The sequence below is a fragment of the Rhinolophus sinicus genome, chromosome 11 (assembly GCF_057876585.1).
Source record: "Rhinolophus sinicus isolate RSI-liver-muscle chromosome 11, RSI-T2T, whole genome shotgun sequence".
Classification (NCBI taxonomy): Eukaryota; Metazoa; Chordata; class Mammalia; order Chiroptera; family Rhinolophidae; genus Rhinolophus; species Rhinolophus sinicus.
Genome location: NC_142511.1, coordinates 2843451 through 2871282, shown reverse-complemented (window position 1 = coordinate 2871282; position 27832 = coordinate 2843451). Strand labels below are relative to the sequence as shown.

The following is a 27832-nucleotide window of genomic DNA, read 5'->3' as shown; positions in this document are numbered from 1 at the left end:
TTTAGTCAAACCTTCATGGCCACTGGAGTCTTGCTAACCTGAGAGCAATAGAACAATGATCCCCTGAATATATTACAAAAGACGTCTTTCTCCAGAAGCCTCTACTCTTTGAATGTATACAGTGCTTTCTTTCAGCCGAATCTCTCTTGTTAAAAGCTGGAAAAAGCCACCTCTTGGTAGTTATTTTATATACACGTAACAGAAGCTCAGAGTTTCAGTGATTCATCCCTCATTTCTATTAGTTTAGTGACAGGGCAGAACAGCACCATCCCTGGGCCCAAGTACTCACTGCCCAGCTGACTGTACCACGGGCCGGCTGGCCCGGCCTCCCTGGCAACACTTGTCCTTTGATGCCCCCAATCCACCTTCTGGACCCTAATCGTTTACTAGCACCCGCATTAGATGGTAGTCAGGGAAACGAAAGGGCATTTGCTTTGAAACTCCATTCTCTCCCTGGTAAGCAACTTCTGATAAAACGTGTAACACAGGGGAAACGTTGGAGCCGTAGACGAATGAGGCATTGAGCATCCCAGACTTGCAACTGGTCTGCACTCTGTGCCGTCCCTTCGGTCAGCCGCCAGCCATACGTGGCTGTGTAAATTTAAATGAACTCAAATCAAATGCATTAAGAATTCCGTTCCTCAGCACCACTAGCCACCTGTCCAGTGCTCAGCACTACTGTGTGGGACGGCACAAATACAAAATGTTCCCATTGTCACAGAAAGCGGCACAGACAGCTCTGGACTTGCTAGCTCTAGGACAGAACGCTTATCATTGATTTCCTTCCAGTTACAGTCCACCTGGAAGAAGCAGGACGGTGTGAGCGGGGCATAAACACTGCCCAGCACATCTACAGGCAGTTTATCTACATCGGGACCTCTGCACATTTAGTCCCTCACCAAATGGTCACCAAGTGCCTACTGCATGTCAGACACTAGATACGCTTTGTGTTTCACATATATTCATGTCTTGGTCTCTTTGTTTGCATACAGCTTTCTAGAAAACTGGGGCCAACTAAACCTTGCAATTGTTTAAATGTAAGACCTGCTGCGCAGTTACCGTGTTTCCCTGAAAATAAAACCTAGTGGACCATCAGCTCTAATGCGTCTTTTGGAGCAAAGATTAACATAAGACTTGGTCTTATTTTAATATAATGTAAGACTGGGTATAATGTAATCTGATATAATATAATATAATATAATATAATATAATATAATATAATATAATATAATATAATACCGGATCTTATATTACTTTTTGCTCCAAAAGACACATTAGAACTGGTGGTCTGGCTAGGTCTTATTTTTGGGGACACACGGTAGATGGTAATAAATGTTTTCTAACATTTACTACGTAAGTCACTAAAAATTTTTCCACAAACTTCTGTAATATCTTTCCATGAAAAGTAACAATATTGACAAGTAAAAACTAAAATGCCTATTCAAAAATCACATCATAAGAATAATAAATAAGAATAAAAAATGCCTTAAGTTGGTGGCTATGCCATAAATTAACTAAAACTATGGCAATAAATGACAGGCCCACTTAAAACTGAGATTTATAACACAAATTTTAATTCACATTTAAATTATTTAACTGAATAAAAAGCAACAGGTCCTCCGTTAAAACGCTAACTTTCATTAATTTAATATATGTGTGGGTTAGTGCTTTTGTAACTCACACTATGGATTCTCCCTTACAGAAGTAAATGTTTGAACCAGTTGACTCATACATAGTCTGAACTATATTTACATCCCTTCAATCGTCTGTTAAAAAGCAAAAGAAAAACAGGAACAAAGATTGGGATTAGGAAATAATGACTGTGTCCATTGGATGCAAGTATTATACTATGGCCTTCTCAGTACGTTCTGCCATCCACAGTAACCCTTTAATAACTAATTGTGTAGTTAGAAAATACTGTGTAAAACATCTCATAACATGTACTTACTCAGGGAACAGGGATTTTTTTTTTCAACTAGTAACGTGAATGTTGTGTGTGTGTGTGTGTGTGTGTGTGTGTGTGTGTGTATGTATATACATTGGATACAAATTTATATACTAATTACAATTGACTGATTACAATTGAGGTATATGACTTAAAAACAAATGTTATTTTCCCATTCTGAACCATTATTATTTGCTTTAATCCACGTGGTTAAGGTTTGTGAAATGTTGCCACTGCTATGTCAAACTCGTTTTGAAAAATAAGGAACAGTAGTGCCAAATAATAAGATAAAACCATAAAGCAGAACACCAGACCATAGGAAGTTCCTACATATGAGAGAGAGAGAGAGAGAGAGAGAGAGAGAGAGAGAGAGAGAGAGAGGGAGGGAGGGAGGGAGGGAGGGAGGGAGGGAGGGAGGGAGGGAGGGAGGACAAGGGGGAAACAACACTGGCAAAATGTCGCATCAAATGCCACAGAAAGGTAAGCCACTCTTCAGGTAAAAGTGAAAGATGTTCAAAGCCTCACGCCCTTGGCACATCGCTTAGGAACCGCCTGCTGTGCCAACCTCCCACTTATTCGGGCTCGCTCAGGTACGCCTATCAATCTATCTGTGGCTTTAGCTTTCTTTTGAAGAACAAGCCAGATCATTCAGGTGTTTCAAAAGTACTAAAATCTTTCTGAATTGTAATCTGTTTCTTCACAACTGAAACTCATTTTTTCCAAAATTAGATCTACTTTAAAAATCATTTTAAGTTCCTAATATATAATTAGTTTTAAGCAAAAATAAACTACCAAAGAAATATAAGGAATAAAAGTCTGTTCTTAAGAACACCCAGGACATATGCAGGATGTCACCCCTAATTTTTGATCTACCGAAGCAGGCAGTGCATTACTGTACTTTGAACATAAAATAATTCGGACAGTATTTAGGTGGTGGCTTAAATTACAAACAGTAATTATGTTCTCTGGAAAGCAAACATCAGGTATTTCCTGATTCCATGAAAACACCTACGCTAATCTATACATCAGTAACTTTTTTCACCGAATGATCATATTTCACTTTACATAAATGTCATTCAGTTTAATTCTTTTCCTGCTTTAGAGGTATTATTCATGACAGGTTAATCAGAGTAATTAATTAAGTCAGTGGCAGTGCTTTGAACAAAAATACTACATACCCAGACGCCTGTTTAAACCATTAAACTTATTCCACTTTAAAAGCCCTCTGTTAGGTAACATTAAAAAAATTTATTCAGATTTTAATAAATTTGGATTTTTCATCTTCAACAGATTTTTATTTGATTAATTAGTTTCAGTTTGTACTTACTGTATGTGTGCACGTGTGTGTCTCCACTCCCTCCCTACGGGCCCCCAAAACTATTTTAAACAAGTTGTTCCAACTTTTCCCCGTTCAGCTACTATAAAAAACCTTAGAATCTTTACTCTCTCAATCTAACACATACAGCACTAAGGTCTAGAACAAGGTGTTCTTCAAATAATGAAACCTTCAGTATAGTTATATCATCCCTAACATAATCCTTAAAATTCTCACCACTTATTGGTATCATGACAATTTCAGAGGTCTGTGTTGTGAGACAAATCTTCAAGGTTTTAACCTAACATTAAGTCATAAATTTATAACTGAATATATACAATAGTCTAAACTTCTAAATGCAGGAAATGGCTAAGAAAAGTTACAATCTGAAAAACAAGGCTAAGAAATATACTGTTCTTTGGACATGGAAAGCAAAGATTTGGACCCAGCCGCAGAGAGAAATCGCCGCGAAGGGAAGGGAGGGTTCACCCTACCTGAGTGAATCCGAGTTTGATCCGTCTTTGTTTGAAGGTCTTGGCAAACTGCTCAAGCTCCTCCAGGTCACTGGGCTCCTCCAAGCTGGGGGTGTCGATGCGCTTTGGTGTTGACTGGCTCTGCGGGAGCGTCTGAATGGGGGTGGCTGCTATTGTGCGTGTTGGGGTTGCTGGCTGTTACAGAAGGAACAGAGGGTAAGCAGAAACATACAAAAAGGGCATTTCAGCTTACAACGGAATGTACACGACTGAAGGAAACAGCCTTATTTGGAGGGCTCTGAAGAGCATGGGATGTTGTAGAGGGCATAACACAGTGTTCACTGAGCAAAGCAGAACGTGAAGTTAAACACACCGTAACCACAGTTAAGGTGAAAACGTACGTCTACGGGAAAAACCTGGACGGAAAAATGAAACCCAGCATAACTGGGTTTTCCAACGGTCTGAATACATGTATGTATTTCCTGCCTTTTAATCGATTAGTCTTCATTTTTTAAGAATCTATTTCATAAACATACCACTTAGACTACAAGTTTCAAAACAGCAGGGACCATATCTGTCTTGTTTACCACTATCGTATCTCCAACTTGTGACACATTATAAAAATAGTAAGATTATTAATTTATATAATTTGGAAATGGAAATGTTTCTGACAAAGTATATGTAATTTTCAAATCTTCAATAACAAGGCACATGCATCCCACCAATCAGAGTAATTTTTATGGTATGGTTAAGACATGGGAAGGGACCATAAGGCACAAAATCAAAGCAGCAAACTTTTTTAATTGAGGTATTACTGACATATGAAACAGCTACCTGTTTAAGGCACGAGTCTGCAGGGAAGCAGACACCCATCACCGCGACACCACCCTAAACTTACTCATCACCTCTAGAGTATTCCTCCTGCCCTCACCCTACATTCTTAATGTTAACCATAAAGAAAATACGCATAATTTTATAGTCTGCTTTCCTCAACATATGTCTTAGCTTTTATTCCTATGGTGTTTCAGTCTTCATAATTACCATTTCAAAGGCTGATTAAGGAAATATTATCATAATTTCTTCATTGCTAGACACTTGTTATTTATGCCTTCACTAATACAGGTAACACCACAATGAAAAAGTCTGTGCATGCAGGTTTTTTTCCCACCTTTGTAATTAGTTCTTTAGGATAAATTCACAAAGGGCTTTCTGTAACTATCCAGTTACAGGTGCACCATAAACAATTCCACAGCTTCTGAGCCACTGCATGTTGGTTCTCACCATCCAATGCTCTCTACATGATTTGTTAGTTTTAAAAAAATATTTTGCTAACCCAGGAAGTAAACGGTACTTCACTGGGTCTTAATTCGCATTTCTCTTATTATTCAAAATAATAATTTTCCATGTGTGAATTATTATCCGTATTTCCTTTCATGTGAATTTGATTTACATCGAACCCGTTTATTATTAATGATACCCTTATTCTCATCCTTAGCCGTAAAGAGCTCATCAAATGTTATAGATTAAGCCTTTGTCTGTTGTATTCATGCAAATAATTTCCCCAGTCTGCCTTTTTCCTTTTAGTTTTCAGTGTAAGATTTAAATTACTACTGGGTAAACCTTTCTCCCCTTTCTAATATCATCAATCTGAGAAAGCTTTCACATATTTCTAACTCGGATAAAATTTCTTTTAACATTCTGCTAGCTTCTTCTATGTATTTTAAATAACTACTGAAATCCATCTCAAGTTTATTTGGGGACATGAGAGTGTAATCTTTTTCTGTAAAAGGAAATATTCCATTTCCTCATCACACAACGCAGGGCCTGGTAGCCGCCTTCTGAGTGACATGGCGGGTGCTGTTCTGACCGCAGCTTCACTGCTCAGCTGGCCCTTCCTGGAAACAGGCCCCTCCCCCCCCCAAGGGATCACACACCAGTCTGCCACTGAGCTTTCTTCCGGTCATTCAAACGGGCCATACATGCCTGACTTGGACCTCGTCAGTAACATGCTCTCTCCAACTGCACCACCTGGCCCAGAACAGGCATTCCGCAGTCACACCTGGGGCAGCGCTACCGTCCTGCTTCAATGAAGACAACAAAGTTCGTCTCTGTGACATGGTGACACTAATTTTTAATGGCGCCATCGTGGAGGAGCCCCAAACAGCACCAACCGTATCAGACTCCTATGCAGCTGTACACTTCCCAGTGGAACTGGCTGACAGGGGTGAGTCTCAACTATCAGATTGTGCCTTCATCTCCAGGCCTGAAGTGCCCTATTCTCAAATAACAAAGGACTAAAAATAGCGCGGATACCTTCAGGCAGGGAGCTTACAGATAAGCTACCCCGCTCCAGAAACCTCAGGCTGGACTGGGCCAGACCTTGAGATGGCAGAGTGGAACTCGGTGAGCAGGAGGCAGGATGAGGCTAAGTGCCTGTGTGCAGAGCACACGGCCCAGGAAGAGACAGACTATTGGTATAGGCTCTTTTCAAAACTCCAGCCTCATTTTCCACAGTTAGCACATTCACATTTAAAGGCACCATGTAAGTGTTCTGACAACTGCATCGAGTCACATAACTGCTGCCACAACGGAGACTCAGAACGTTCCCAAAAGTTTCCTGTACCCTGTCTGCTGTCCGTCCCCTGCCCCAGCCCCCTGGCAATCACTGCTAGGATTTCTGTCCCTATGGCTCTCTGTTCTAAAATGCCAAGTGGAAGCATGCCACAGGCAGTCTTTTCTGCTTGGCTCTTTCCCTTAGCACAACCCTTTCAAATTCACACGTGCTGCTCAACACTCCAGAGTGCATTTCTCGCTCCTGAATCGTAGCATCCCGTCATAAGGACATGCCACATTTTATGGCATCTATTCACCAGCTTATGGACTGCACGTGTAGGCTGTTTCCAGTTTGGGGTGACTATGAATAAAACTGCTATGAACATTCAGATACAGGTCTTGGTGTGGACATATGCTTTCATTTCTAAGAGTAGAAGCGCTGGGTCATAAGGCACACATATATTTAACTTGATAAGAAACCGGCAAGCTGTCTCCTGCAGTGTCTGTGCCATTTGCAGCCCCATGAGCGGTGCGTGAGGTCTAGTCACTTCTCGCCAGCTGGGGTCCCGTCACTGCCTTTTTAATTTTGCCTGTTCTAGGTGGGTGCGCAGTGACATTTCACGTGCATTTCCCTGATGACTAACGATTTTGAGTATTTTTTCATGTCCTTACTGGGTGCTCACTCACCTTCCTTGGTGAAGTACCTTCAAAAATTTTGCACATCCTCCCTTTAAAAAAAAATCTGATTGTCTTATTATTGAGTTGTATGAGTTCTTTACATATTTTGGATACAAATCTTTTATCAGGTACAAGTTTGAAGAATATTTTCTTCCAGCCTGTGGTTTTTCTTTTTATTCTTTTAACAGAAGCTTTTAATTTTTATGAAATTAAATTTATCAAATTTTTCTTTTATGGTTAGTGCTTTTGGAGTCCCATTTAAGAAATCATTACCTTATACTCAAGGACACAAAGACGTTCCCTAAGTTTTCTTCTAGAAGCGTAAGTAAGTCTACAACCCATTTCAAATTAATCTCCGCATATCGTGAGATGGGAGCAAGGCTCACGTCTTTGCCTATGGCTAGTCGGTTGTCTCCCATCCAAGTACTAACCAGGCCCGCCCCTGCTTAGCTTCCAGATCAGACGAGATTGGGCGCGTCAGGCGGTGTGGCCGCAGACCAGCCGGTTGCTCCAGTGCTACCTGTTGAGAAGACTTTTCTTTTCCCACTGAAATCCTATGGCACCTTCATGGACAATCACTTGGCCACAGATGTGTGGGCCCATTGGACCTTTATTCTGTCCCACTGCTACCCGTATGTCAGTGTCACACTGTCTTCATTACTGTAGTTTATAATAATTCTTGATATCAAGTAGTCCTTCAACTTTCTTACTTTTCAAAATTGTCTGGCTATCCTACGTCCTCCACAATTCCATGTGGATGTTAAAAACAACATGCAAATTTCTAAGAAAGAAAACCAGGCGGAACTGATTGGAACTGTGCAGACTCTGTCAGTCTGGAGAGAACTCACATCTTAAGAACCTACGTCTTCTGATTCGTGAGCACACTGCACCTCTCCATCAATTTAGGTCTTCAGTTTCAGCAATATTTTATAGTTTCCAATATACAGCTCTTACAAATGTTGTATTCAATTTATCCCGAAATACTGTAAACATTTTTAAAATTTCAATTTCCAAATGATTGCTATGACTGACTTTGTGTCCTACGTACTTGCTAAAATCACCTATTTATTCCAGCAGCATTTTTGTAGCTTCCTTGGGATTTTCTACATACACAATCAATTAAGCCAGTTTTACTTCCTCTTCCTAATTTGCGTGTCCTTTAGCTCTTTTTCTTGAAATCTGTACTTCTAGGAGCTTCGCTACAATGCTGGGTAATGGTAACAGTACACGATCTCGCCTTGGTTCACATGTAAGGGGGAAAGTATTCAGTCTTTATGATGCTGGGTTCTTTTGGTAGATGCCTTTTTCCAGGTTAAGAAAGTTAGCTTCTATTCCTAGTTTGCAAGTTTTTATCATAAACAGATGTTGCATTCTATCAAATCTGGTAACGTGCTAGTATGAAGTGAAAACTTCCATTATGACAGACAGAGAGGGCTGGAGGGGGAATCCAGGACCAGCCAGCTCAGTCGCCTAATTTACAGATGAGGAAATGCAGATCCAGAAGTGAAATGATATGCTCAAAGTCACAGCTAGATGAGAAGCAGAACAAGGTCTAACGCTTAAACCTCTAGATGCCTAGACCGGTGCTTTTTTACAGTTAAACTCTGGCAGAAATGAGCTAAAACACCATCTGAAAGTTGAGAGGGAAGAAAACACAGAGATCGGAGCTTCTCTGCAGCTTCTGAGAAAGGGAAAGGACGATACGGGCTTTAACTGAGGCAACAGGTTTCTAGTCCAAGTGGCAATCCCCACTGCCAGTGCCGGGGGATGTCAAGGAGCCGGAATTTATCACTTGCCGCCAACACTGTTATTCTTCATGAACATACAAGCAAATGGGGGTTGGGGGGAGAGCTCCACAGAGTCCATCAATTTGGGAGCGTCGCTGTATCAAGCTGATAAAGCCAGCTCTGAATTTTTGGTCAATGTTTGAATATTACTTGGATTAGTTTTGTGTTTTCCTTTAACAAAGTCCAAAAAAGTCCCTTAAACAAGATGAAAAAGCAACTCCCACAGAAGAAAACTGACCTGGGAGGCGAGGGTGATGCTTGGCTGCGACTGTAGGAGGCTGGCTTGGCTTTGCTGAGGTAGTTGCGTTAAAAGATTTTGCGCTTGCAGGAGACCTGGAAACACGAGATACCAGGAGCATTAAAGATTACTTTGAACAGATGGTAAAACAAAAACAAAAAAAGAAAAGAAAGTGAAGTGACAATTTCCAACTCATCCCCCAATGGATTTGTTGGTCTTAAGACTCTCAATGTCTTATTTGCCTAAAATTCAATCTTGTTAATAAATACAACTAAGGCAAGAAGACATGAACATTCAACTAAGACTAGCATGTCTCTGGTATTCCCAGAATGCCTTTCGTGGTTGGCCAGTTATTTTAGGAAGCAATGGATGAAGGTGAACAAGTACTCTAAACGGAAGCAGTTGGACATTCCTCTTCACTTTGAACTATTAGGAACGGCCAGTATGTGGGACCGGAGAACGGCCTCCCTCATGAAAGGAGCAGGCGATCCTTTAAGTGGAACAACAGGTATTTACACAACCAGAGTTTGGAATGAATGATCAGGAAAAAGGCCAAAAAACAGAAACGAGGAGGAATCGGCTGAGGCCTTGACACCCTGAAACCCTCTGCACGGATTCCATTAACCAACCTTAAACACAGGACTGAGCTTTATTGTTGATACGACAATAGTCACCACTAAAAGACCACAAATGCTTTTTATAATTCACAAAATGTGCACAATATCTAACATAACACCCTCTCCTGAAACTTTAAAACAAATGATTGTTAGAAGTATATACTTTCAACACTCAGCCCACCTCCTTTGAATACATTTCCATGAAAAACTATCGAAACACTAGAAGTAATTTATCTAATTTATGTTCAGCAAGTTGAAGGATTTCATTTAGACTCTTGGCCAAACTCTTGGTTCCTCCTTGGTGACTAAACAGATGAATGGCAGTGAAGGAGGACCTTCAATATGCTGGTACGCATGACAAAAAGTATTTTTCTAAACACAAACATGAAGTTTAAGGCAGGTATCATGCAGGAAAAGCACTGCTCCGCTGGGCAGTTTCCGAACCCTACGAGCAGCCCCTGTGCCCCGAGGCGGCCGGCTCACCCTGCTGGCCCTGGGGCGTCTGGGAGATGATGAACTGCGCTGGCTGCAGGCTGGTGGTCGGGTGGACCAACACGAACTGTTGCAGGTTGAGATTCTGCTGTTGCAGTTGTTGCAGTTGTTGCAGATCCTAAAAAATTAGAATGAGAACATGGACTAGAGGCCCTGAGATAAAATGTCGCTTCATCGTAAGGTTCCCAGATGAGGAATTCGGTCATATCCAAAGAAAGAAGGGTCGGTGCTTTACACTCTTACACACTCTGAACAGGATGTGTGCTGGTGTGTTTCATGCCGCCTGTGATGAAACCTGGAGCTGCTACAGATTGTGTCATGACTTACTGAGCTAAATTTTCAATAGTTACTTAAAACTCCCACAGAATAAATGACTATAGTTGTGGTTTTTAACACATAGAGACTAGTATGGACTTTTTTAAAAAATCAAGTGAGAAAAGAATGTTGAGTTTTTAAATAATTGATTGATTTTTTCAATCAATTATTGACTGAGAGTGCTGTCTGAATTTGCATGAATAAATTAAAATATCTATAATCATTCATGAAATTTGGCACCAGCCTATCTAACTCAACTGAGAAATCAGTGTAAAGATTTTTTAAACTTATCCATATAAAGATCTGATCCACAACTTATAAACAGCACCTTGCACTGGCCTAGTGTTTTATAATTTTCAGTGTGCTTTCATGTATATTATTTTATTAAAGTAATATCAACAAGGGTGTAATGCAGGGTCTCTGGTCCTGCTCCCCGCACAAGAACGCAGGACATACTGAGGCCAAAAAGGGACACCCACGGAGCCATGGATAGGGGAGTCATACCACTCACTATATTCTTGATGGCGGCTCGTCGAGACACAAAAGCAAACACCCCCAGTACCCCAACCAGGGGTCTTCCTGCACCCGAGTCTCACTGGCCGCTGGGCGAGACACAGTAGGATCCACACGATCCGCAATCCGCTTGCTAACCACACTTGCTAGCCGCAATCCGCACTTGCTAACTACGCTAGCTAACTGTGTCATCTGCCGTCCGCTTCTCTGTCAACCAACCCACCCCCTAGCGTAGCCACGGTCGTTATATTAGTGGCTAATGGCTAACCGGTAACAGCTGATGGCCACCCAGCCACAGCGGATGGGCATCTGATTATGGCGGATGGCCATCTACTACCCGAGCCAGCACCTTTCCACGTGAGGCCGAGAGCCTGGAAACTGCTCTCTGGGACTCTGTCCCCACAAAGGGTTTCATAGCTGAGGCACTAAAAACATTTATTTGGTGATGAAGAAAATGGATGAAATAAAAACATTCTCTTGATATGGACGGTATGTAATAATCATAAAGATCAGTCTGACATCTATTCCTTACGCTGATAGTTAATTGGCTCTTTTCTAACGTCTCGTCAGACGCCAGCTGCCATTGAAGTCCGTTTCTGAGTCCTCTCGGGGGATGAGAACAACTGTCTGCACTCGACTCAGAATAACTCTCCACAGATTGACTGACGTGACTCCTTATCGGCGTTCCTGTCCTGGGGATGACGGGTTTCACGTACTTTTCTTCCTTGGTGGCATTGTCTATGCCTCTTATATAAATTGTCATTATCTCCAGATACTTTGCCATAAAAGTGGAAACTGTAACCAAACAACATTCAAATGCAGTTCTGCTCAAAACGAATCACTGTGCAGCGGAGATGACTCGCCGCCTCTCACATGGGTGACAACATTCATGCAGGGCCCATGAAAGAGCCCATGCCTGCCGTAATTAGCTAATTACAATAAATACAGTAATCTCCCGCTTCAGAAATATGCCAGCTAATTATTCAAGAATTGTCACTAATATAAACAGTCAGTTCTTCAAATAATCACTTATGTGTTCATAACATCAACTGAAATATGCAAACAGATGTGTTCTCTCCAGTTCAGTGGTAAGAAAGGCACCGCTTACCTCACTGATCCACAGCTGCTCAGCCCTCTAAGGGCCTGCGCTGACAATCAGAAAGTGGGTTTACTATTAAGGAGAAGCTGCCGTCTCCTCCTCACTTCCTGCCCCAGCTCTGAGTTACTCACTCACCTGTGCGATCTGTATGGGCTGAGACAGGGGGATCTGCGTCATGGGCGTGGCGGCGGAGGCTGAGATGGTGGCCCCGGCGGCGCTGTGTTGCTGGCTGGCGGAATGCTGCTGCACCGCGGCGGCCAGCAGCTGTGCCTGCGCCTGCGCCTGCTGCAGCAGCAACTGTTGCTGGGCTGGCGTCAAAGTGAGCTACACAAAATTAGGACAAACAGTTGGAAAGGATTAAAGGAGAAGGGCCCGGACGCAAGCAGGCAACTCAAGTGGTGGTAGACCTGGGCTACCACCTTCACGTGCTTCGCAGGAGGCTCAGTGTTCAGGGCAATCAAGCTACCATCACCAGCAGAACATTTAAATGAAAATGGCGGCCCTCACGTTGGACTTAATCATTCAAGCTTGTCCAGGGCCTTAAGGCTCAGGCAAAAAAGTAATTAACTAGTGCGTAAGAAGAAGAATCAATGCGACAGGATATGAAGAGAAATGTACACCCAACAGAACAGCAAGTGATTAGGCAGAGGGATGAGGACCTTGGGTGCTGGCCCCGCCCACAAAAGGATGGAGCACGAATCCCTGCCCTATGCCCTCCCTCCCTCAGTCCCATTATGCTGTAAGATATGACCACAGAATCTGAGCTCCACTTGTTCCCTTTCCAGGTCTCCCTACAGCCCCCTCCCCAACGGTCTTTTCCTGCTATTGGAAGTATTGAGTCTCTGCAACTTCACATCCTCTTTCAGACACATTATCTAAGTGAAAACGGTGGTGACAGCCCCTCTCTTTACATGCGAATGTTTCCTAATGCCCAGGTTTAATAAAAGCTCCAGCCACAAAAACCTGGGATCCCAAGTGTCTTGCTCACTATTGTAGACACTTGTCACTCAAAACAAAACTCAAACAGTAACATAGGAAACGTATTTAGAGGAGACTGAAACTTGCTTTCATAATGCGATTTATTTAAAACACACTTAGTATAAGTGTATTCTACCTTCCTTTTGGTGACATGTTCTGAACAAACAACAAGGAATCCTGTAATATTCTGAAGTGCAAGTACACTCAGTGAGTGGCACACTCTCCATCTAAAGGGTCCAATACAAGTTGTGTCATGGAGACATAAGAATCAAAATCAAAGCATTCAAAAACAATACCCTTCAGATATGTTTATAAATCTTTTATGAATATATAAACGTATATTAATCTCTACTAATGGGATTTTGTAATAACTCTTAAAAGAGCATTCGACTGCTAAAACGTACTCAACTGAAATGAAGGATATAAAAAATGTTGTGGGTTGATGTGATGTTAATTAATTAATAAATAACTCTTTCTTACCACTCCCCAATTCTCCCCAAAAAGGTAATTTACTAGACAAATTTTCAGTGTTGGAAAAATATTTTGAATGGGTCTTAGAGCAAAAAAGGTTAAGTTAACTTTTTAACAGCTGAAAAGTTAAAAGCTCAATATATTCACATAGGCCAATTTATTGCCAATGAAAAGTAAATGACATTTATAGACTGCTATGTGCCAAGCACTGTTCTGTGAGTTCCACATATAACATTAGTACTCAGAATCTTTATAACAACACTGTGGCACAAGTATTATTGACATCTCCATGGAAATGAAGGGACACAGGGAGATGAATGAACCCAGACAGTAAACGGCAGGGTCAGGGTGTGAGAAGAGAAGTTTCACTTTGGCACATCACACAGTAACTTAAAATGTTTTCCTTCTGTCGGCATAACCCATTCTTTAAGTTGCGCTCTGCAGTGATGCTGTAACTGCAAACCGACAAGCACAGTTTCATCAGTGCAGGGATCTGAGCCAGGGGATGATGGCTCCACCGCGTGGCCAGGCAACAGCTGCAACGGGGCCTTACACAACTCTGCAGTTTACCCTGCGCGTCTGCAGTTGTAAGAAAAGGTACCCGAAACTCAAGACAAAGACAGTTCCTTTTGCAGAGCTGCCTGCAGTGTGGAAAGTTCCTTAAAGACAAAACAGTGCCAGGTATGCCAGTTAGTGTCGGCAACAGCAGAGTTCTAATCAGATACTGGCCGACGGCAGTTGGGACACAGAAAGTTCATTACAATTGTCTCAGTAAAAACTTACCCCGGTTATCTGTCCTCCAGCCAGCATAAGCTGGGTCTGGGGGATGGCTGCCTGCACTGAAGGCTGCTGGGAAGGCTGGCTTGGCTGCTGTAAATCCCCCGGTTCTTCATTAGACTTAGACTGAGGTGTGTGGGGGGAGGGGTATAAAGAGATTTCAAATAGTTGATTAAAAGAAATGTACTTATAACTCCATATTTCAAGAATCATTTAAAATATGAACTTATTCAGTCGTGAGCTTTCTGATTTCACTCTTTTCCTTATAAATCTTAGTATTTTCCTAACTCTACAATTTAAGTTTTCAGTTATTTTGTTTCAACACCAGCAAAGCTGCAATTATCATTTTTAAGAAGAAAAAATAACTTGGTCCTCCACAAATCACCGGAATGAATCCAAACGCTCAACTCTGGGAATCAGAAGTCAGGAAACAGCACACACTCAATTCCTCTCCACATCAGGCCTCCACCCAGCCCAGGATTCTACAGGCTTTGGTGGTAGGTGTGAAACTTACATACCCTCTCAGAGAGGGGGTTACTGGACTATAAGATGTATCATCTAATGTTTTAAAAACTTGTTAATTTAGCATCTTCCATCAAGTAACACACAAGCTTAGAGGGAAAATGCTGCAGTCAAGAGGGAAAGAGAACTCACTCCTGGAAGGCACACTGAGAGAAAATTTTATGGTAATTAACACTGGTTATGCAGAGCATAAATGTTCTGCATAGATTTGCATATTTCCCACCACCTGTTTTGGGGACTGCAGCAAGGCTAATTAACATAAAGGCTCTGATTAACTCTGCCAGTCAGTGAGAGGTAATCACAGGGCAGGACTGTAAACACTCTGCACTGGGGATACAGCCTGTTTGCCAACATCTCTCTAAGGGATGAAAGGTTACCATGGCAACCAAGGCAATTTTCCGCCTCCTCTCCCTCAGAAAGGAAGGTCACATTATCTCCTTTTCTTTTCTCTTCTTGTTTCCATGTGTTACTAGGTCCATATTCCACTGGGTTTCATGGAATGCTCAACCCAGGTCTTTAGTCATTAGCAACTCTGCAATCAATCTTCCAGAATACTGTTTTTCCCTCTGGACTGCTAGTTACCTAAACACTCTAATGAAAGGAAGCAGCAGGTGGACTGAAATATGAAGGAGTCACGCACGATACTTGAACTTGGCATGTTTTGCCACATGGCTCGTAGAAACAATGGAGCCAGATTTAAGTTTTGTTTTAGAATTTTGACTGTCTGAAGCCCATCGATATCTATAAACAGGTTTCATTACAATCCTTACAATCTTAACCTTTTAGAGCAGAGAAGAGCCCTGGCGATCCTCTAAACGTCCCACTTAAACACAGATAGGAACACGTGAGCCCCAGGAGGTTAACTGACTTGCCAAAGGTCACACAGCTAGTTAGCGCAGAAGACAACTCAGACCTACAACCTGTCTCAGTCCAGGCTCGCTCCTCGGCACTACGTTTCTCTAAGACATGGAAATGAGAAATAAGACACTGGGAAACGAAAGGGCATTTAAGACATTATTTGGCTTCGTGTTTAGGTGTCTGTCACAGCTGTGTGACTTAGAAACATTTTTCCTGGAGTTACATGTAAAACTTGGGAAGCAGATCTTCCTTGGTTCACCTTTGACCATTCCCAGCAGCATAATATAAAATTCATCTTCATTAATGGCAACGGTGACCATTATTTGGATCTTCATGAGAATCAGTAATAAAAAAGGTAATACTCCTAAGTGTTTCCAATTATAAAATTATTGCATGCTCATTAGAGAAAATGAGAACAATATGGGAAAAATAAACAGAAAAACCACTTCTGAGCACCACGCCCACTCACCTGTGCATTTAGAGACTGCGTGGCAGCCTGCACACTGGTCCCAGCGAGCTGGACCTGTAAGCGATGAGGGCAGTTACAGTCTAGCACTGCTGACACCCAGCAGCAGGGCTGTCTGTCACCAGCAAGTGCTGCAAATGCCTCTAAGTGGACATCACTGCACTAGAACTGAAAACCCAGAGAGCTTTATCTTGTGGGGTCAAACGTTACAGACAAGCTCGTAGTCCCTCCGGAAAATTTTAACATTTCTTTTTCAAGATGTTTTCCTACACGAAATCAGCGTCATTGGGCATGCCACACTTGCTCAGACTTTCCTCCTTGTATTCACAGGATACTTAGATGATAAAAACTTAATTCATCTTCCACATTGTGCTAAAGAACACATAAAAACAAGCTACTTACATTTTTATCACTATAAACTATCAGAATTATCTCATTCTAATTTCAAAATGTCCATGTATACACCAGAGTAAAAATTTTACATATATACACACCTACGTAGTCAAGTCCTAAGTTATAATCATAACTCAAAACTCCTGGCTGAAATAAAGACTGTCCAATAAACCACACATGAAAAGTGTGTCAAAATATTTAATACATTTCATACATTCAGAAAGTTGAAAACACGGTTATATTCAAATAAGGATCACCATTTGGCAACCATGGCAAGAACTGATTCAGGCAAGTGTCACCAACAGGCACTCTAGCTCATGGTGCAACGTGAGGAGTCACATGATATTTACATATTCTCAACGATCTCTCTATAGATACTTATTCACTACAGAGGGTAAAACAGTCACTTTATTCTAGGAAACCTGGAAGACAAACCTACAAGTTAAAGTCACCAGTAGGACACAAGTGCCTACTTGTCTGAGGCACTAAGAAGACATCAGCATGAATCATGCTGTTTTCCTATCAAAAGAAACCTGGATCTGCTTGGGACAGAACATCAGACAAACCTGAACTGAGTGACACTTTACAAAATAACTGGTTTGTACTCTTCAAATATGTCAATGTCCTGAAAACAAAGGAAGACTGAGTAGGGTGAGAGAGAATACAAGCTGGGGTAGAGTAAGTGGCAGCCTAAACTCGAATGGCAGCAGTGGGAAAAGAAAGTCGGAAACATGAAAGGTACTGCAAGGTATTACATCCACCCTGAGAACTGATTGAATATAGATAAAGAAAAAAAGAGTCATGAATTACTCCAGGGTTCAAATCTGGAAGACTGGAAAATGGTAGCGTCATTAACAGGAAGGCAGGAGTTCCATTTCGGATATATCACAAAGCATCAAGACTTCCTGAAGTTAACCATTAGTATTGCTATGGAGCTCAGAACAAAGTTCAGAGCTAATATTTAACTGATTGCTAATGTCCTCTATTTAAAAGTGACAGTCCTCCAAACAAACTCATAGATACAGAGAACAGACTGGTGGTTACCAGAGGGGAAGGGGGTCAACCGTGGTGAGAGACGCTAACTAGACTTTGGTGTTGATCCTTTGCAGTGCACACAGATGTTGAATTACAATGGTGTACACCTGAAACTATATCATGTTATACCAATTCTACCTCAATTAAACAACACCTCGATAGCTCTGTTAGTAGATAAGAACCCTCAAAAATGAAAACCCAAAACAAAAAAAGCCAGAGACCTAGGGGGAACATTTCAGATGCAGTGTAATCAGGGAGGGCTATCTGGAAAGCTTATGTCTGAGACCTGAAAGCTAAGAAGTCACCAGAGCCAGAGGGAAGAGTTTCAGGCCCAAAGACGGAAAGGAGGTAAGTTGCTAATTTTTTCTGATCCACAATCCAGTCCACACGTTGCATTTAGCTGTCATGTCTATTTAATCTTCTTCATTCCGGAGCAATTCCTCAGCTGTCTTTGTCTTAAATGATATTGACATTTTTGAAGAGTAGAGACCAGCTGTTTTATAGAAGGCCCCTCATTGAGTTCGTTTGATTTTGTTCTCATGATTGAGGTTACATCTTTTTGACAGGATATATACATCACCTTGTCCCATTACCGGGATATTAAATTTGATCATTTGATTAAGGTAGTATTTCAGATTTGCCCACTGCAAAGGCAGCTTTCTTCCTCTTTTAATTAGTGAGTAATCTGTGAGGAGATACTTTAAGGCTTGTAAACATCCTGCTCCTCAATAAACTTTTAACCAGAAACATCATGATTTAAGTAAAATCACATAGAAACAGTCAAGCAAAGGCTCTGACCATTTTGCCCACGTCGAAATGGTTTGCAACTGTTGTAAAGGAGGGATATGAGACTGAGCTGAGAGCCTTACGAGGCAGGTCTCAGGCGGTGGTGGCTACATCATTTGGGGGATTTTGTAATTTCCGACCATAGACACACACTTACAGAAACAGCAACCCCGTTGTTACACACATTCCATCCAATCCAGAACCTGTTCATGTTCACGTAGCTGTGGGTGAAAGCTCCCCAGCCAACTAAGCGACAGGAGTCTATACTAGCCATTCAGAATGACATACTGCGATGCGCTTAGCACCAGGCTTCATCAGCTTAGAAAGCCCCACATTCGGAGGACAGCTCCCCAGCCCCGGCCCCACGCCTCCACTGTTCACTTGCACTCATGGCCGAGCGGAACGCTACCTGGTGGAGATGTCCAAAGAAAGCCTGGGCCTGGGCTGTTGAGATAGCTCCTCCAACGGGCACAGGTTGCTTCTGAAAGTCCAGACCATTGGTTTGTGTGCCTGCAAAGCAAGCAAAATAACCCACCTCTTAAAAACACAAATGCAACTGAAATGAAGCCCGAGACGTCAGTTACCAATATTTATCGGGCACTAGTTTTGTATAAGCACTTTTGTAGGTACCTCCAAGGAGGAGAAGGGATTCAAAAGAAAGAGGAAATACAGCAAAATGACTTCTCTTCTAAAGGCAGGGCTGCAGGACTAGTACACAAACTTGTTAATTAAGCTTAGACCCAGAGACAAAAATATAAGTCGGGAAGTACAGTCAGAGGACAGTGCTAGAGAACTCAACAGTGACTGCAGTGCCTGGAAGGGCGGGTCAGGCGAGCCTGACACTTCAGGTGGCTCCAGGAAGGAAGAGACCGTCATCATGTCCCGGCTGCTCAGAACAGAGACGCGGTGCTCCAGGTGGCCCCGAGGTTCTCTAGCCTGGCCCTTCTCGACATTTGGTTGGGACAGAAGCCAGTCACTGGCAACTTCGACAAGAGTAAGACAGACTTACTCTTAAATGAAATGCTTTAATAAATGACAACCTGCTGGCAAAAGCAACCGTTTACATGATAAACAAAATCATTTTACTAATTTCTTCAATCCTAAACATAGATTGCTTCATATTTCTACCTAGCAAGGGCTCTGCTATAATTATAATTTTCTAAACGTTAAAGCCAGTGCTTTTTAACCACTTATGCTATGATCTGAGGTTAGAATAGGACTAACTTATGGGAAGACATACCACCCTAATACCCAGAAATACATTATTCTAAGGTATATAACACGTTATTCTCAAATTATCACACCCAGCTATTATTTAGAAACAACCCAAATACTTTCTACAAGAAGTGCGAGAATCATCGTGACACAGGTCTGTGGTACCGCCCTTCCATTTCCTCTCACTCTTTATCAAGTTAAGGAAGTTTCTCTTTATTTCGCAACCTACAATTTTTATCATACATGGATATTGAATTTTATCTGGGGCTTTTTCTGCATCCTTTGAGATGATTATATGATTTTTTCCTCTTTAACATACATGGCAAATCATATTAATTGACTTTTTTTTAAAACTCCAAACCAACCTTGCATTCCTGGAGTGAGTCCAATATTTTATCTTATTAGATTATTTTTGCTATTATTACTTAGAATATTTCCATATATGTTTATGAATAAAACTGGCTTGTGTTTTCTTCCTTTTTCATACTTTGTTAGGTTTGGTTTTGCTGGCCTCGTAGAAAGAATGATGTGTTCTCCCACCACCCTAAACTCTGGAAAAAGTTGTACAATAATTGGAATTATTTTTCCTTAGATTTTGGGGAGTGAACCAGGTAAAATTGTCTAGGCTTTTCACTTTGGGGAGGATTTTTACTTATTAATTCAATTTCTTCAAATGCTATGGGACTCTTTGGGTTTTCTGTTTCTTCTTGAGTCAGTCTTGGTAAGTTATATTTTCTAGAGTTATCTATTTCTAAGTTTTAATTTTATTGGTATGAATTTTATTGGTTCACAGTGTATTCCCTTTTTAGTACCTGTAGCACTTTTCAATTATGCCTTTTTTGTTATCCTCAAATTATTTGTTCCATCTCTTATTTTCCATTTTAACATAGGTTTGTAAGTTATATGATTCTTTTGAAAGAACCAAGTTGGTGTTTCTATTATGTATTTTGTTCCTGTTTATTAATTTTCGGTCTTATGTTTAGTATTGCCTTTCCTCTACTCTCTTTGGGTTCATTTCTTTCTCAGACCTTCCTTCTCTTTTCTGCACCGTGGACAGGACTAAACTAGCCCGCCCTGTAGCTTTCTCTTCGCCGGCTCCTGAGGCGCACTAGTTGTGAGGGACTTTTTTCTACTTTTCTAACTGCCTCTCTAGCTCCCGACTTGACATCTGTTGGTGCCCTCTTATCTTCAACCTTCTTTTCTCTTATAGCCATTCTTAGTTGATAACACATTTTTGCTCTCCTAATTTTACCTCTCTCTGCTGTAAGTGATTAGACAGAACCAGGGGATCCATTCCTCGTCCTGGCTCTTCTAGTCTGACACCTTGAGCAATTCATTTAAGATTCCTTAATCTCTGTCTCTTCACCAATGACATCAGGGGGTTCACGTCTGTAATACGGTTTTAGTGACCCCAAATTCTTGTTCCCGCCCGTGTGTGCGCACACACAGCGCACAAGCTAGAACCTTAACGCAGTATTTCTAAAAGGTGCTGACTCCTGCCATTACACCTCCTCACTAATTTCTAGCAAATACATCACTTTTCCTTGAGCTAATTATACAAGGAGCGCGTATACATATTTCAGCTCCTTAAAATCTCATGGTGATGGTTCTCTTCCATTTTTTCCCTAAAGTTTCCCATAAACAGGAAACTATAGAACTATTTAGACATACAGTTAATGAAATTAAAAGAGTACGTGCTTGTGTCAAGTAGTGAGAAACTAGTATGAAGTAAAAGGTCATCAGGGTCACTTCTAGAAGCCACATACAGAGGTTTCACTATCTTACAGTCACACAGTTTGTCTCTATGTCTATGCAAGGAATCATTAAGTGAGGAGAAGACAATGGAAATGGCATTTCTTTCTTAGATGCAAAAGAAAAGGAGAAGGTGGGTAAAAAGAGAGAAAAAAGGGAAAGTGACAAGGAGGGAAGAGGAGGGGCTCAAATCAGACATCAGACAGCTACAACGGTGCTGCTAGAAAAAGGAGGAGGGATTCCGTTTCTAGCATTATTTCCTGAGGAAAAATGGGTAGAGCTGCTACTTTAAAAGTCTGTATTATTCAACCCATTAGAATGGCTGTTAACGGGGGGGGGGGGGGGGAATCACAAGTTTTGACAAGGCTGTAGGGAAACTGGACCCCTTGGCCACTGTACGATGGTCCGTCCTGCTGCTGTGGCTGGTTCCTCAAAGCATCAAACGCAGCTGTGACCCGAGTCCACTGCGAGGCAAACTCCCACAGGAGCTGAAATCAGGTTCACAAATCCTTGGCCGTGACTCACGGTGGCACTGGTCATAAGAGCCCCGATGTGGAAACAACCCAAATGCCCCCCGACACAGGGCCGGATAAACACATGGGACACAAGACGCCATGGAGTGTCATTCAGCCACAGAAAGGCAGGCAGCGCGGACATGGGCTACAACAGACGCGAGCCTCACGAACTTAGACTAAGTGATGAAGTCAGACATGAAAGCCCACACGCTGTTATGACTCCATCTAGATGAAATGTCCACAGAAACAACAGACAGGCGGCTGCTGGGGCCTGCAGAGGGGAAAACGGACAGCAACTGCTTCGTGGGTGCGAGGTTTCCTTTCGGGATGCTGAAAACATTTTAGAAGTGGTGGTTGCACAACACTGAATGTACCAAACGCCACTGAACTATTCACATGGTTAGTTTTACATTATATGCATTTCAACTCAACTAAAACAAAACCAAAAACGAATCTGCAGCTCCAGGATAAATCTGACAGCACCAGTCCTGCCGCCCCATTGGTTCACTTGCCAGTAGTAGCGGGCCTCGCCTGTCTGATTGGCCACTTAAAATCTGCTACAGGCCAAGTCGTGTGAGACTCACCGCAGTGGAACTGTGTGAAAATAAAAATCACAGTTCCCTGAATGAGAGGTTCTGGGACACGGAGTTTGTGAAGAGCTATCATTCATCACTCAGCAGCTGTATACTGGATTGTACTGTCCCCTTTATAATGAAAATCATAGTATATACTTCTACTTCAATTAAACCTATCTAATAAAGAAAAAATGGTTTTTCCCCACACATTTCTAGTTGTCTGTAAATTTAAGGCAAAGTGAAGTTTACCAAGACTAGCCTAAATTTCAGGCGCCCTCAGTAAATAATGACAATATCTGGGCCTGTCACTACATTACCTTGATAAGCAAGCACAAATTCCACATGAATTTGTGGAAGTTCCCAGAGTCAAGCAACCATAACAAATAACAGCAAAAAGATCTCCCAGGAACACTTAGCCCATGTGTGTGTGGGCACGTGCGCACATGACCCTTTTTCAAGTGAGCCATCGTAAAATGGGAGGAACCTGGGATAATGGCGCTCCAGAAGGAGAACCACTTAAAAAGCTCGTTACTACAAAAGCAAGTTTAATAAAAACGGAGGCTGCAGATCATCTACAAGGTGGATGAGGATGCCATGTGCTAAAACTGTCCACAGCTGTTGTACTGCACGGTCTTCATGTCCTCAGGAAGCGTTTATGTTGTAGAAATGCTCTGCCGTTCCCCTGTGGATGACAGCACGTCAGTGACGCACGGCAAGAGCTCTATGAATGGTTAATGTCTATTGAAGTATTAAGTCTACCTGGATGCAAGGTGCTATTAAAACAGATTTTTATGAACTTCACTCTCAACTATAGAAAAACGGATGACTCGTGACCTAGCAGCTATTGAGGCCAAGTCTTTTTCAAATAACTTAAACATGTCACCTAAAGGGAATACTTTGAGGACCACGAAAAGCAGCAAATCCCTATGCTAAAATTCTAATGTCGTAGTAACATTTTTGTTGGCAAAAAACAAACACACACACACACACACACACACACACACACACACAAACAAACAAAAAGCAAAACACCAAACATTTACTCTGCTCCATCTTTCTCGGGCCTCCTAACCTAGTCAAATACTCCTTACTCATCCTTACCTTTAAAATGTCAGCAGACTAAGGGGGCAGTTCCCAGCCTTCTTTAGAAACACGGAGAAGCCCCTGCAAAGCTCAGGTGAAACTCTTTACCCCCTGTTTCATCTGGTGTCCGGGCTCCTTTGCGCCCAACCCCTCTTACACCGCTTATTTATCCGGACGAACAATCCAGTGCAGACTTGACTGCACTCTATTCCCCGGCTCCCTTTTCCCGCCATCACAGGAGATTTCTAATGGCTGCTGGTCCTAACCCTGTCCAGAGCGCTTCCTTCCCTTCCCTTCTACCCGAAAGCTTCTTTATCTATATTCATTACCTACATCGATCTTTACCTCCTTCACGCTCCCATTTCTCTAACGTAAAAACAAGGGGCGGGTACCCTGTGCTCTAAGTCGCTACTTCATCTAGCAGTGCTCCGAAGGCAACAGCTTCCTTCTCCTTGGGGACCGTGGTGCCCTTCTCTAGCCGTCCTCTCCTTAGCATATAAACACACTTGACCTCCTCCCCCACCGACCTCCCCTTTGTTTACTATCTCCCCCAATAATAAACAGGTACAGAGCACTCATCTCCTTGCTGTCACGTACACATCAAGTCTACGCAATGGATTAGTATTACCTCCACTGTACACCCACGAAGACTGTGGCACGGAAGGGAAATAATTCGCCCCAGGTACAACCACGACGTGAAAGCACGAGGATCTGAAGGCAGGCGGTCTGAGCTCTTAACCACCACGCTCACAGCTCCCGTCACATGCGTCACCTGCGTTTGTCGTTCCCCTTCCTCCACCATCCGTTTCTCTATCCACAGCCACTTCTTTCCCTGTCACTGACCTAAAATCTTTCCACAGGTAAGTCCTGTCACATCCACAAGTCACATTTTAAGCTTCCCATGTCTGGACCTCCCTGCAGGACCTGAGGAATTGAACACCAACACCGTAAACTTGCTGTCTGCTTCACTCTGACCTCCGTGGTTGCCCTTTCGTGTGTCCAGTGGCAATTCCTGTGCTGGCGGGAATGTTCCACACGTGTGCTTCCCAATACGGTATCCACTCGCCACCTGTGGCTGCTGAGCACTAGCAGGGTGGCTCGTGTGACAGCACGTTTCCTTTCACTTGAACAGCCCCTGGGCAGGGCAGGGCCACAGGCAGGCTGGCCGGGCTCCCCCTGGGCAGGGCAGGGCCACAGGCAGGCTGGCCGGGCTCCCCCTGGGCAGGGCAGGGCCACAGGCAGGCTGGCCAGGCTCCCCCTGGGCAGGGCAGGGCCACAGGCAGGCTGGCCGGGCTCCCCCTGGGCAGGGCAGGGCCACTGCTGCCGCCTGCAATGGTGAGCAGAGCTGTCCATGGTACCCCTGCGGCTCACTGCACTCTCTGGCAGCCTCTGCCCGCTACAGGCTTCACAGCCATGGAGCAGCCCGGAGCTTTCCTCAGGAACATCTCTCTATCTTCAATGGATCACTTCGTCACCTGCAAGCACCCAAGGTACCCCAAATTCAACATCCAGAGCTGAACGCATCACCTCACTGTGGAGTCTGCTCCCTCCTCAGAGAAGGCACCACACCTGTCCTGGGCCCACGCCACACACAGGCATTCACTTCAGATCACGCCTTTCCTTCTTTCCTGTTTTACTCCCTCTCAATCGCCTCTCCCCTTCCGCAATGCTCATTAAATCTGACCCTGAGCTTTCACTGCCACTGCTCTAAGCCAGGAGGCTGTAATACTAGACCTAATTTAAAGATTAATGACGTCTAGTATTTTTGCTTTCAAGCAAGATGTAAAGTATAACATGGCGGGGAAATTCTTTTATGCCTGTTAGGAAAAAAAAATCACAAAAAAGTGACACGACAGGAAACTAAGCTGCCCTCTAAGGGAGAGGGGAAAAAATTATAGACCATCTCATACTCTGTGCCTAAAGCGGCCTTTTAGATACAAATCCTCTTATCAGTGTCCCAAATTTCTACTGGCTATAAATAAAATCAAAATTAATACGATCTTTAAAATTCTAAATTTGTTATTAGGTTATCTCTTGGTGAAAGGATCAATTCTCATTCATTCAACAAAAGTATACTCTTGATTCAAATGCCACTTAGTATTCTTGCTGCTTTAGTAATTACAGTTCCCCATCCCAAACACCTGAAAAACAAAATCCCCAGATGCCTGAATGGGCAGAATCAGGCAAGTTTCTCCCCTCATGGTGATCAGAATCTCCTAGAGGCCAGATCCTGTAACAGACATCTGCCAGACCCCCGAGAACAGTCATGTGCCGCCCACCGTCCCCCTGAGGCTGTCTGCGGGCTCTGCCAGTGTCAGCGTCCCCTGGGACCACTCACTATTTAACACTGGACTCCGAAGGAACTCTAAGGGAACTTGGGAGTGGTGTTTCCACCCTCAGGCTTGTAAGAGCCCTTTGGCCAGCTCAGAATACAGTCCACACAATCAAATATGTAATAAACTTACAATGATAATCATAATAAAAGCAATAAGAGCGTTAGAAATGGCCCTTGGATAAACCCAAGTTCAAAGGGAAAACAGCTCTCCTGAGTCTGGAGTCTCAATTGCTCCACTGTTTTGATGAGACCGTTATGTGAGGTCTGCTCCTCAGTGAAATTCTGAGGCTTCTGCTGAAAACACTGGTGTCATATCTGGAAACATTTTCTCACACTCGTGCTGGGTTACAACACCCAGGGTCTTCACTCAGTATGAAGAAGAGCAAGTTCGCTGGAGCCTGGTCTTTGAGGCTCCTTTCTCTCACCTTGGAGAAAACCCTGTCTGACTGTGCTCTCCGATGAGTGTGATTTCCTCAGCCGGCCACGGCACAAATAAACCCCTCAGAACACTACACCACTGGTTGCTGGGAACTTCTGATAGCATTATTGGAATGTAGTTCATAAATGTGTATTAGGTTGCAGTAATAAATTGCTTTGACCTTTTCTATTGCCGAAAAGATCTTGATATTATCCTGAGGGAAAAAATCATCTGAATGAAAAATCAAGTGAACAAGGAAAGGACAGGGTGTCTAACTCTATCATAATTCACGTGAAAAGAGTTACATTTAATTTACCTCACGCTCAATGAATCAACAGGTGAGTCAGCTGCTTTAAAGTATGTTTTAATATTTCAAAACAACGAATTATCAGGAAAAAATATCACTTTACATTAAAAATTTTTAATCTAATGTCATTTTACTTTCATTAGTTATAAAAAATAATTATAATAGGCTGATGGTAAGTTTTCAAAACTAACAATAATGAGCTGATGGTAGTGGGATGCTACATTGAACTCTCTTGAAGAACTGAAATACTGTCTCATTCTGAGGGTGAGTAAATGATGCAAGACCTAGAAATGCCAGGACATGATGGAAAAACCCTGAAGGAGTTAGAGGGCATTAGGACAGCTTTCTTCCTCCCACCGCAGCTCCTCCTGGTTCTTCATGCTGAACATACGGGTGTATTACCTACCACCATCGCCTTTACGTCCCACCCGACCTGCAAGGTCCAGCTTAAACGCCACCTTTTCCAACGCCTTCCCAGAACCTCCCAGCTGGAACAACTTCTGCCACACTCAGCTCTCATGCACTCATGCATTCTTCCCATGAATCTTCTAGTACATTTTCCACACAGGTGTGCTCCATAAGATAAATTTCTTGAGAACAAAACTAGTATTTTATTCCACTTTAGTGATCCTACTGAGTATAGCGCAGTACCTTACACATTAGAAGCAAACCTAAGAGACAGCATAGCTCAAAGGATAGGAGAATGGCTCGGCTCCCTCTACAGACCTGTGTGACTTTTGTCAAGTGACTAAACATCTCTGAGCCTCAATTCTCTGATCTATAAAAAGAGAAAAATAGTGCCTCACATGGTTGTTATAAGGATAAAGTGAGATAATCTATACAAAATGCTTAACATATCTAGTAAATACTTAATGACAAACAGCCACTATTATAGTATGAATCATTACTTTAGAATCAGTTATATTTATAATTATTATTTTATAATAAATGTCAAATAAATGGAGAAGACTTCAAATTGGGAATGGCTCCCAGAAGAGCTTTCATTTAAAACATGAGGAAAATCATTTTAATCTGTGTTGCTCCTAAGGGCAGATTTCAAAAGAACAGCTAACAGAGCTGTATAACAGAACAGGCTGTATCAAAAACTACTGTTCGCTCTCAGTGGATGAGCCCTGGCACACACAGGTAGATGACCATTCGTCAGGAGTACCGATGAAAGAAATGTGCCTTTTGATTAAAAGTGAACAAGGCTTTCAAACTTGTCCAATATTTCTTTACATCAAAAAAAATGCTTTGGTTTTTCCTACGGACGTTTATAAAACATGAAACAACTTTTTCACTTTTCCAGCTGCCATCTACA

General features: G+C 42.5%; 1 protein-coding gene across 8 annotated transcripts in view; it reads right to left on the bottom strand.

The window, feature by feature from the left end:
* The window catches only part of POU2F1 (POU class 2 homeobox 1), a 108558-nt gene that overhangs the window by 11289 nt on the left and 69437 nt on the right, over window positions 1–27832 (bottom strand). For 5 of the 8 annotated variants that reach the window (XM_074322341.2, XM_074322342.2, XM_074322344.2 and 2 more), the window contains 7 exons: window positions 18721–18821; window positions 16101–16154; window positions 14258–14377; window positions 12161–12349; window positions 10090–10216; window positions 8990–9084; window positions 3755–3928 (listed from right to left, as the gene is read on the bottom strand). In XM_074322341.2, the coding sequence (XP_074178442.1) occupies window positions 3755–3928; window positions 8990–9084; window positions 10090–10216; window positions 12161–12349; window positions 14258–14377; window positions 16101–16154; window positions 18721–18821 (860 nt within the window). The remainder of the gene's footprint in view (window positions 1–3754; window positions 3929–8989; window positions 9085–10089; window positions 10217–12160; window positions 12350–14257; window positions 14378–16100; window positions 16155–18720; window positions 18822–27832) is intronic. The other 3 variants (XM_074322346.2, XM_074322345.2, XM_074322343.2) reach the window with 2 other exon arrangements.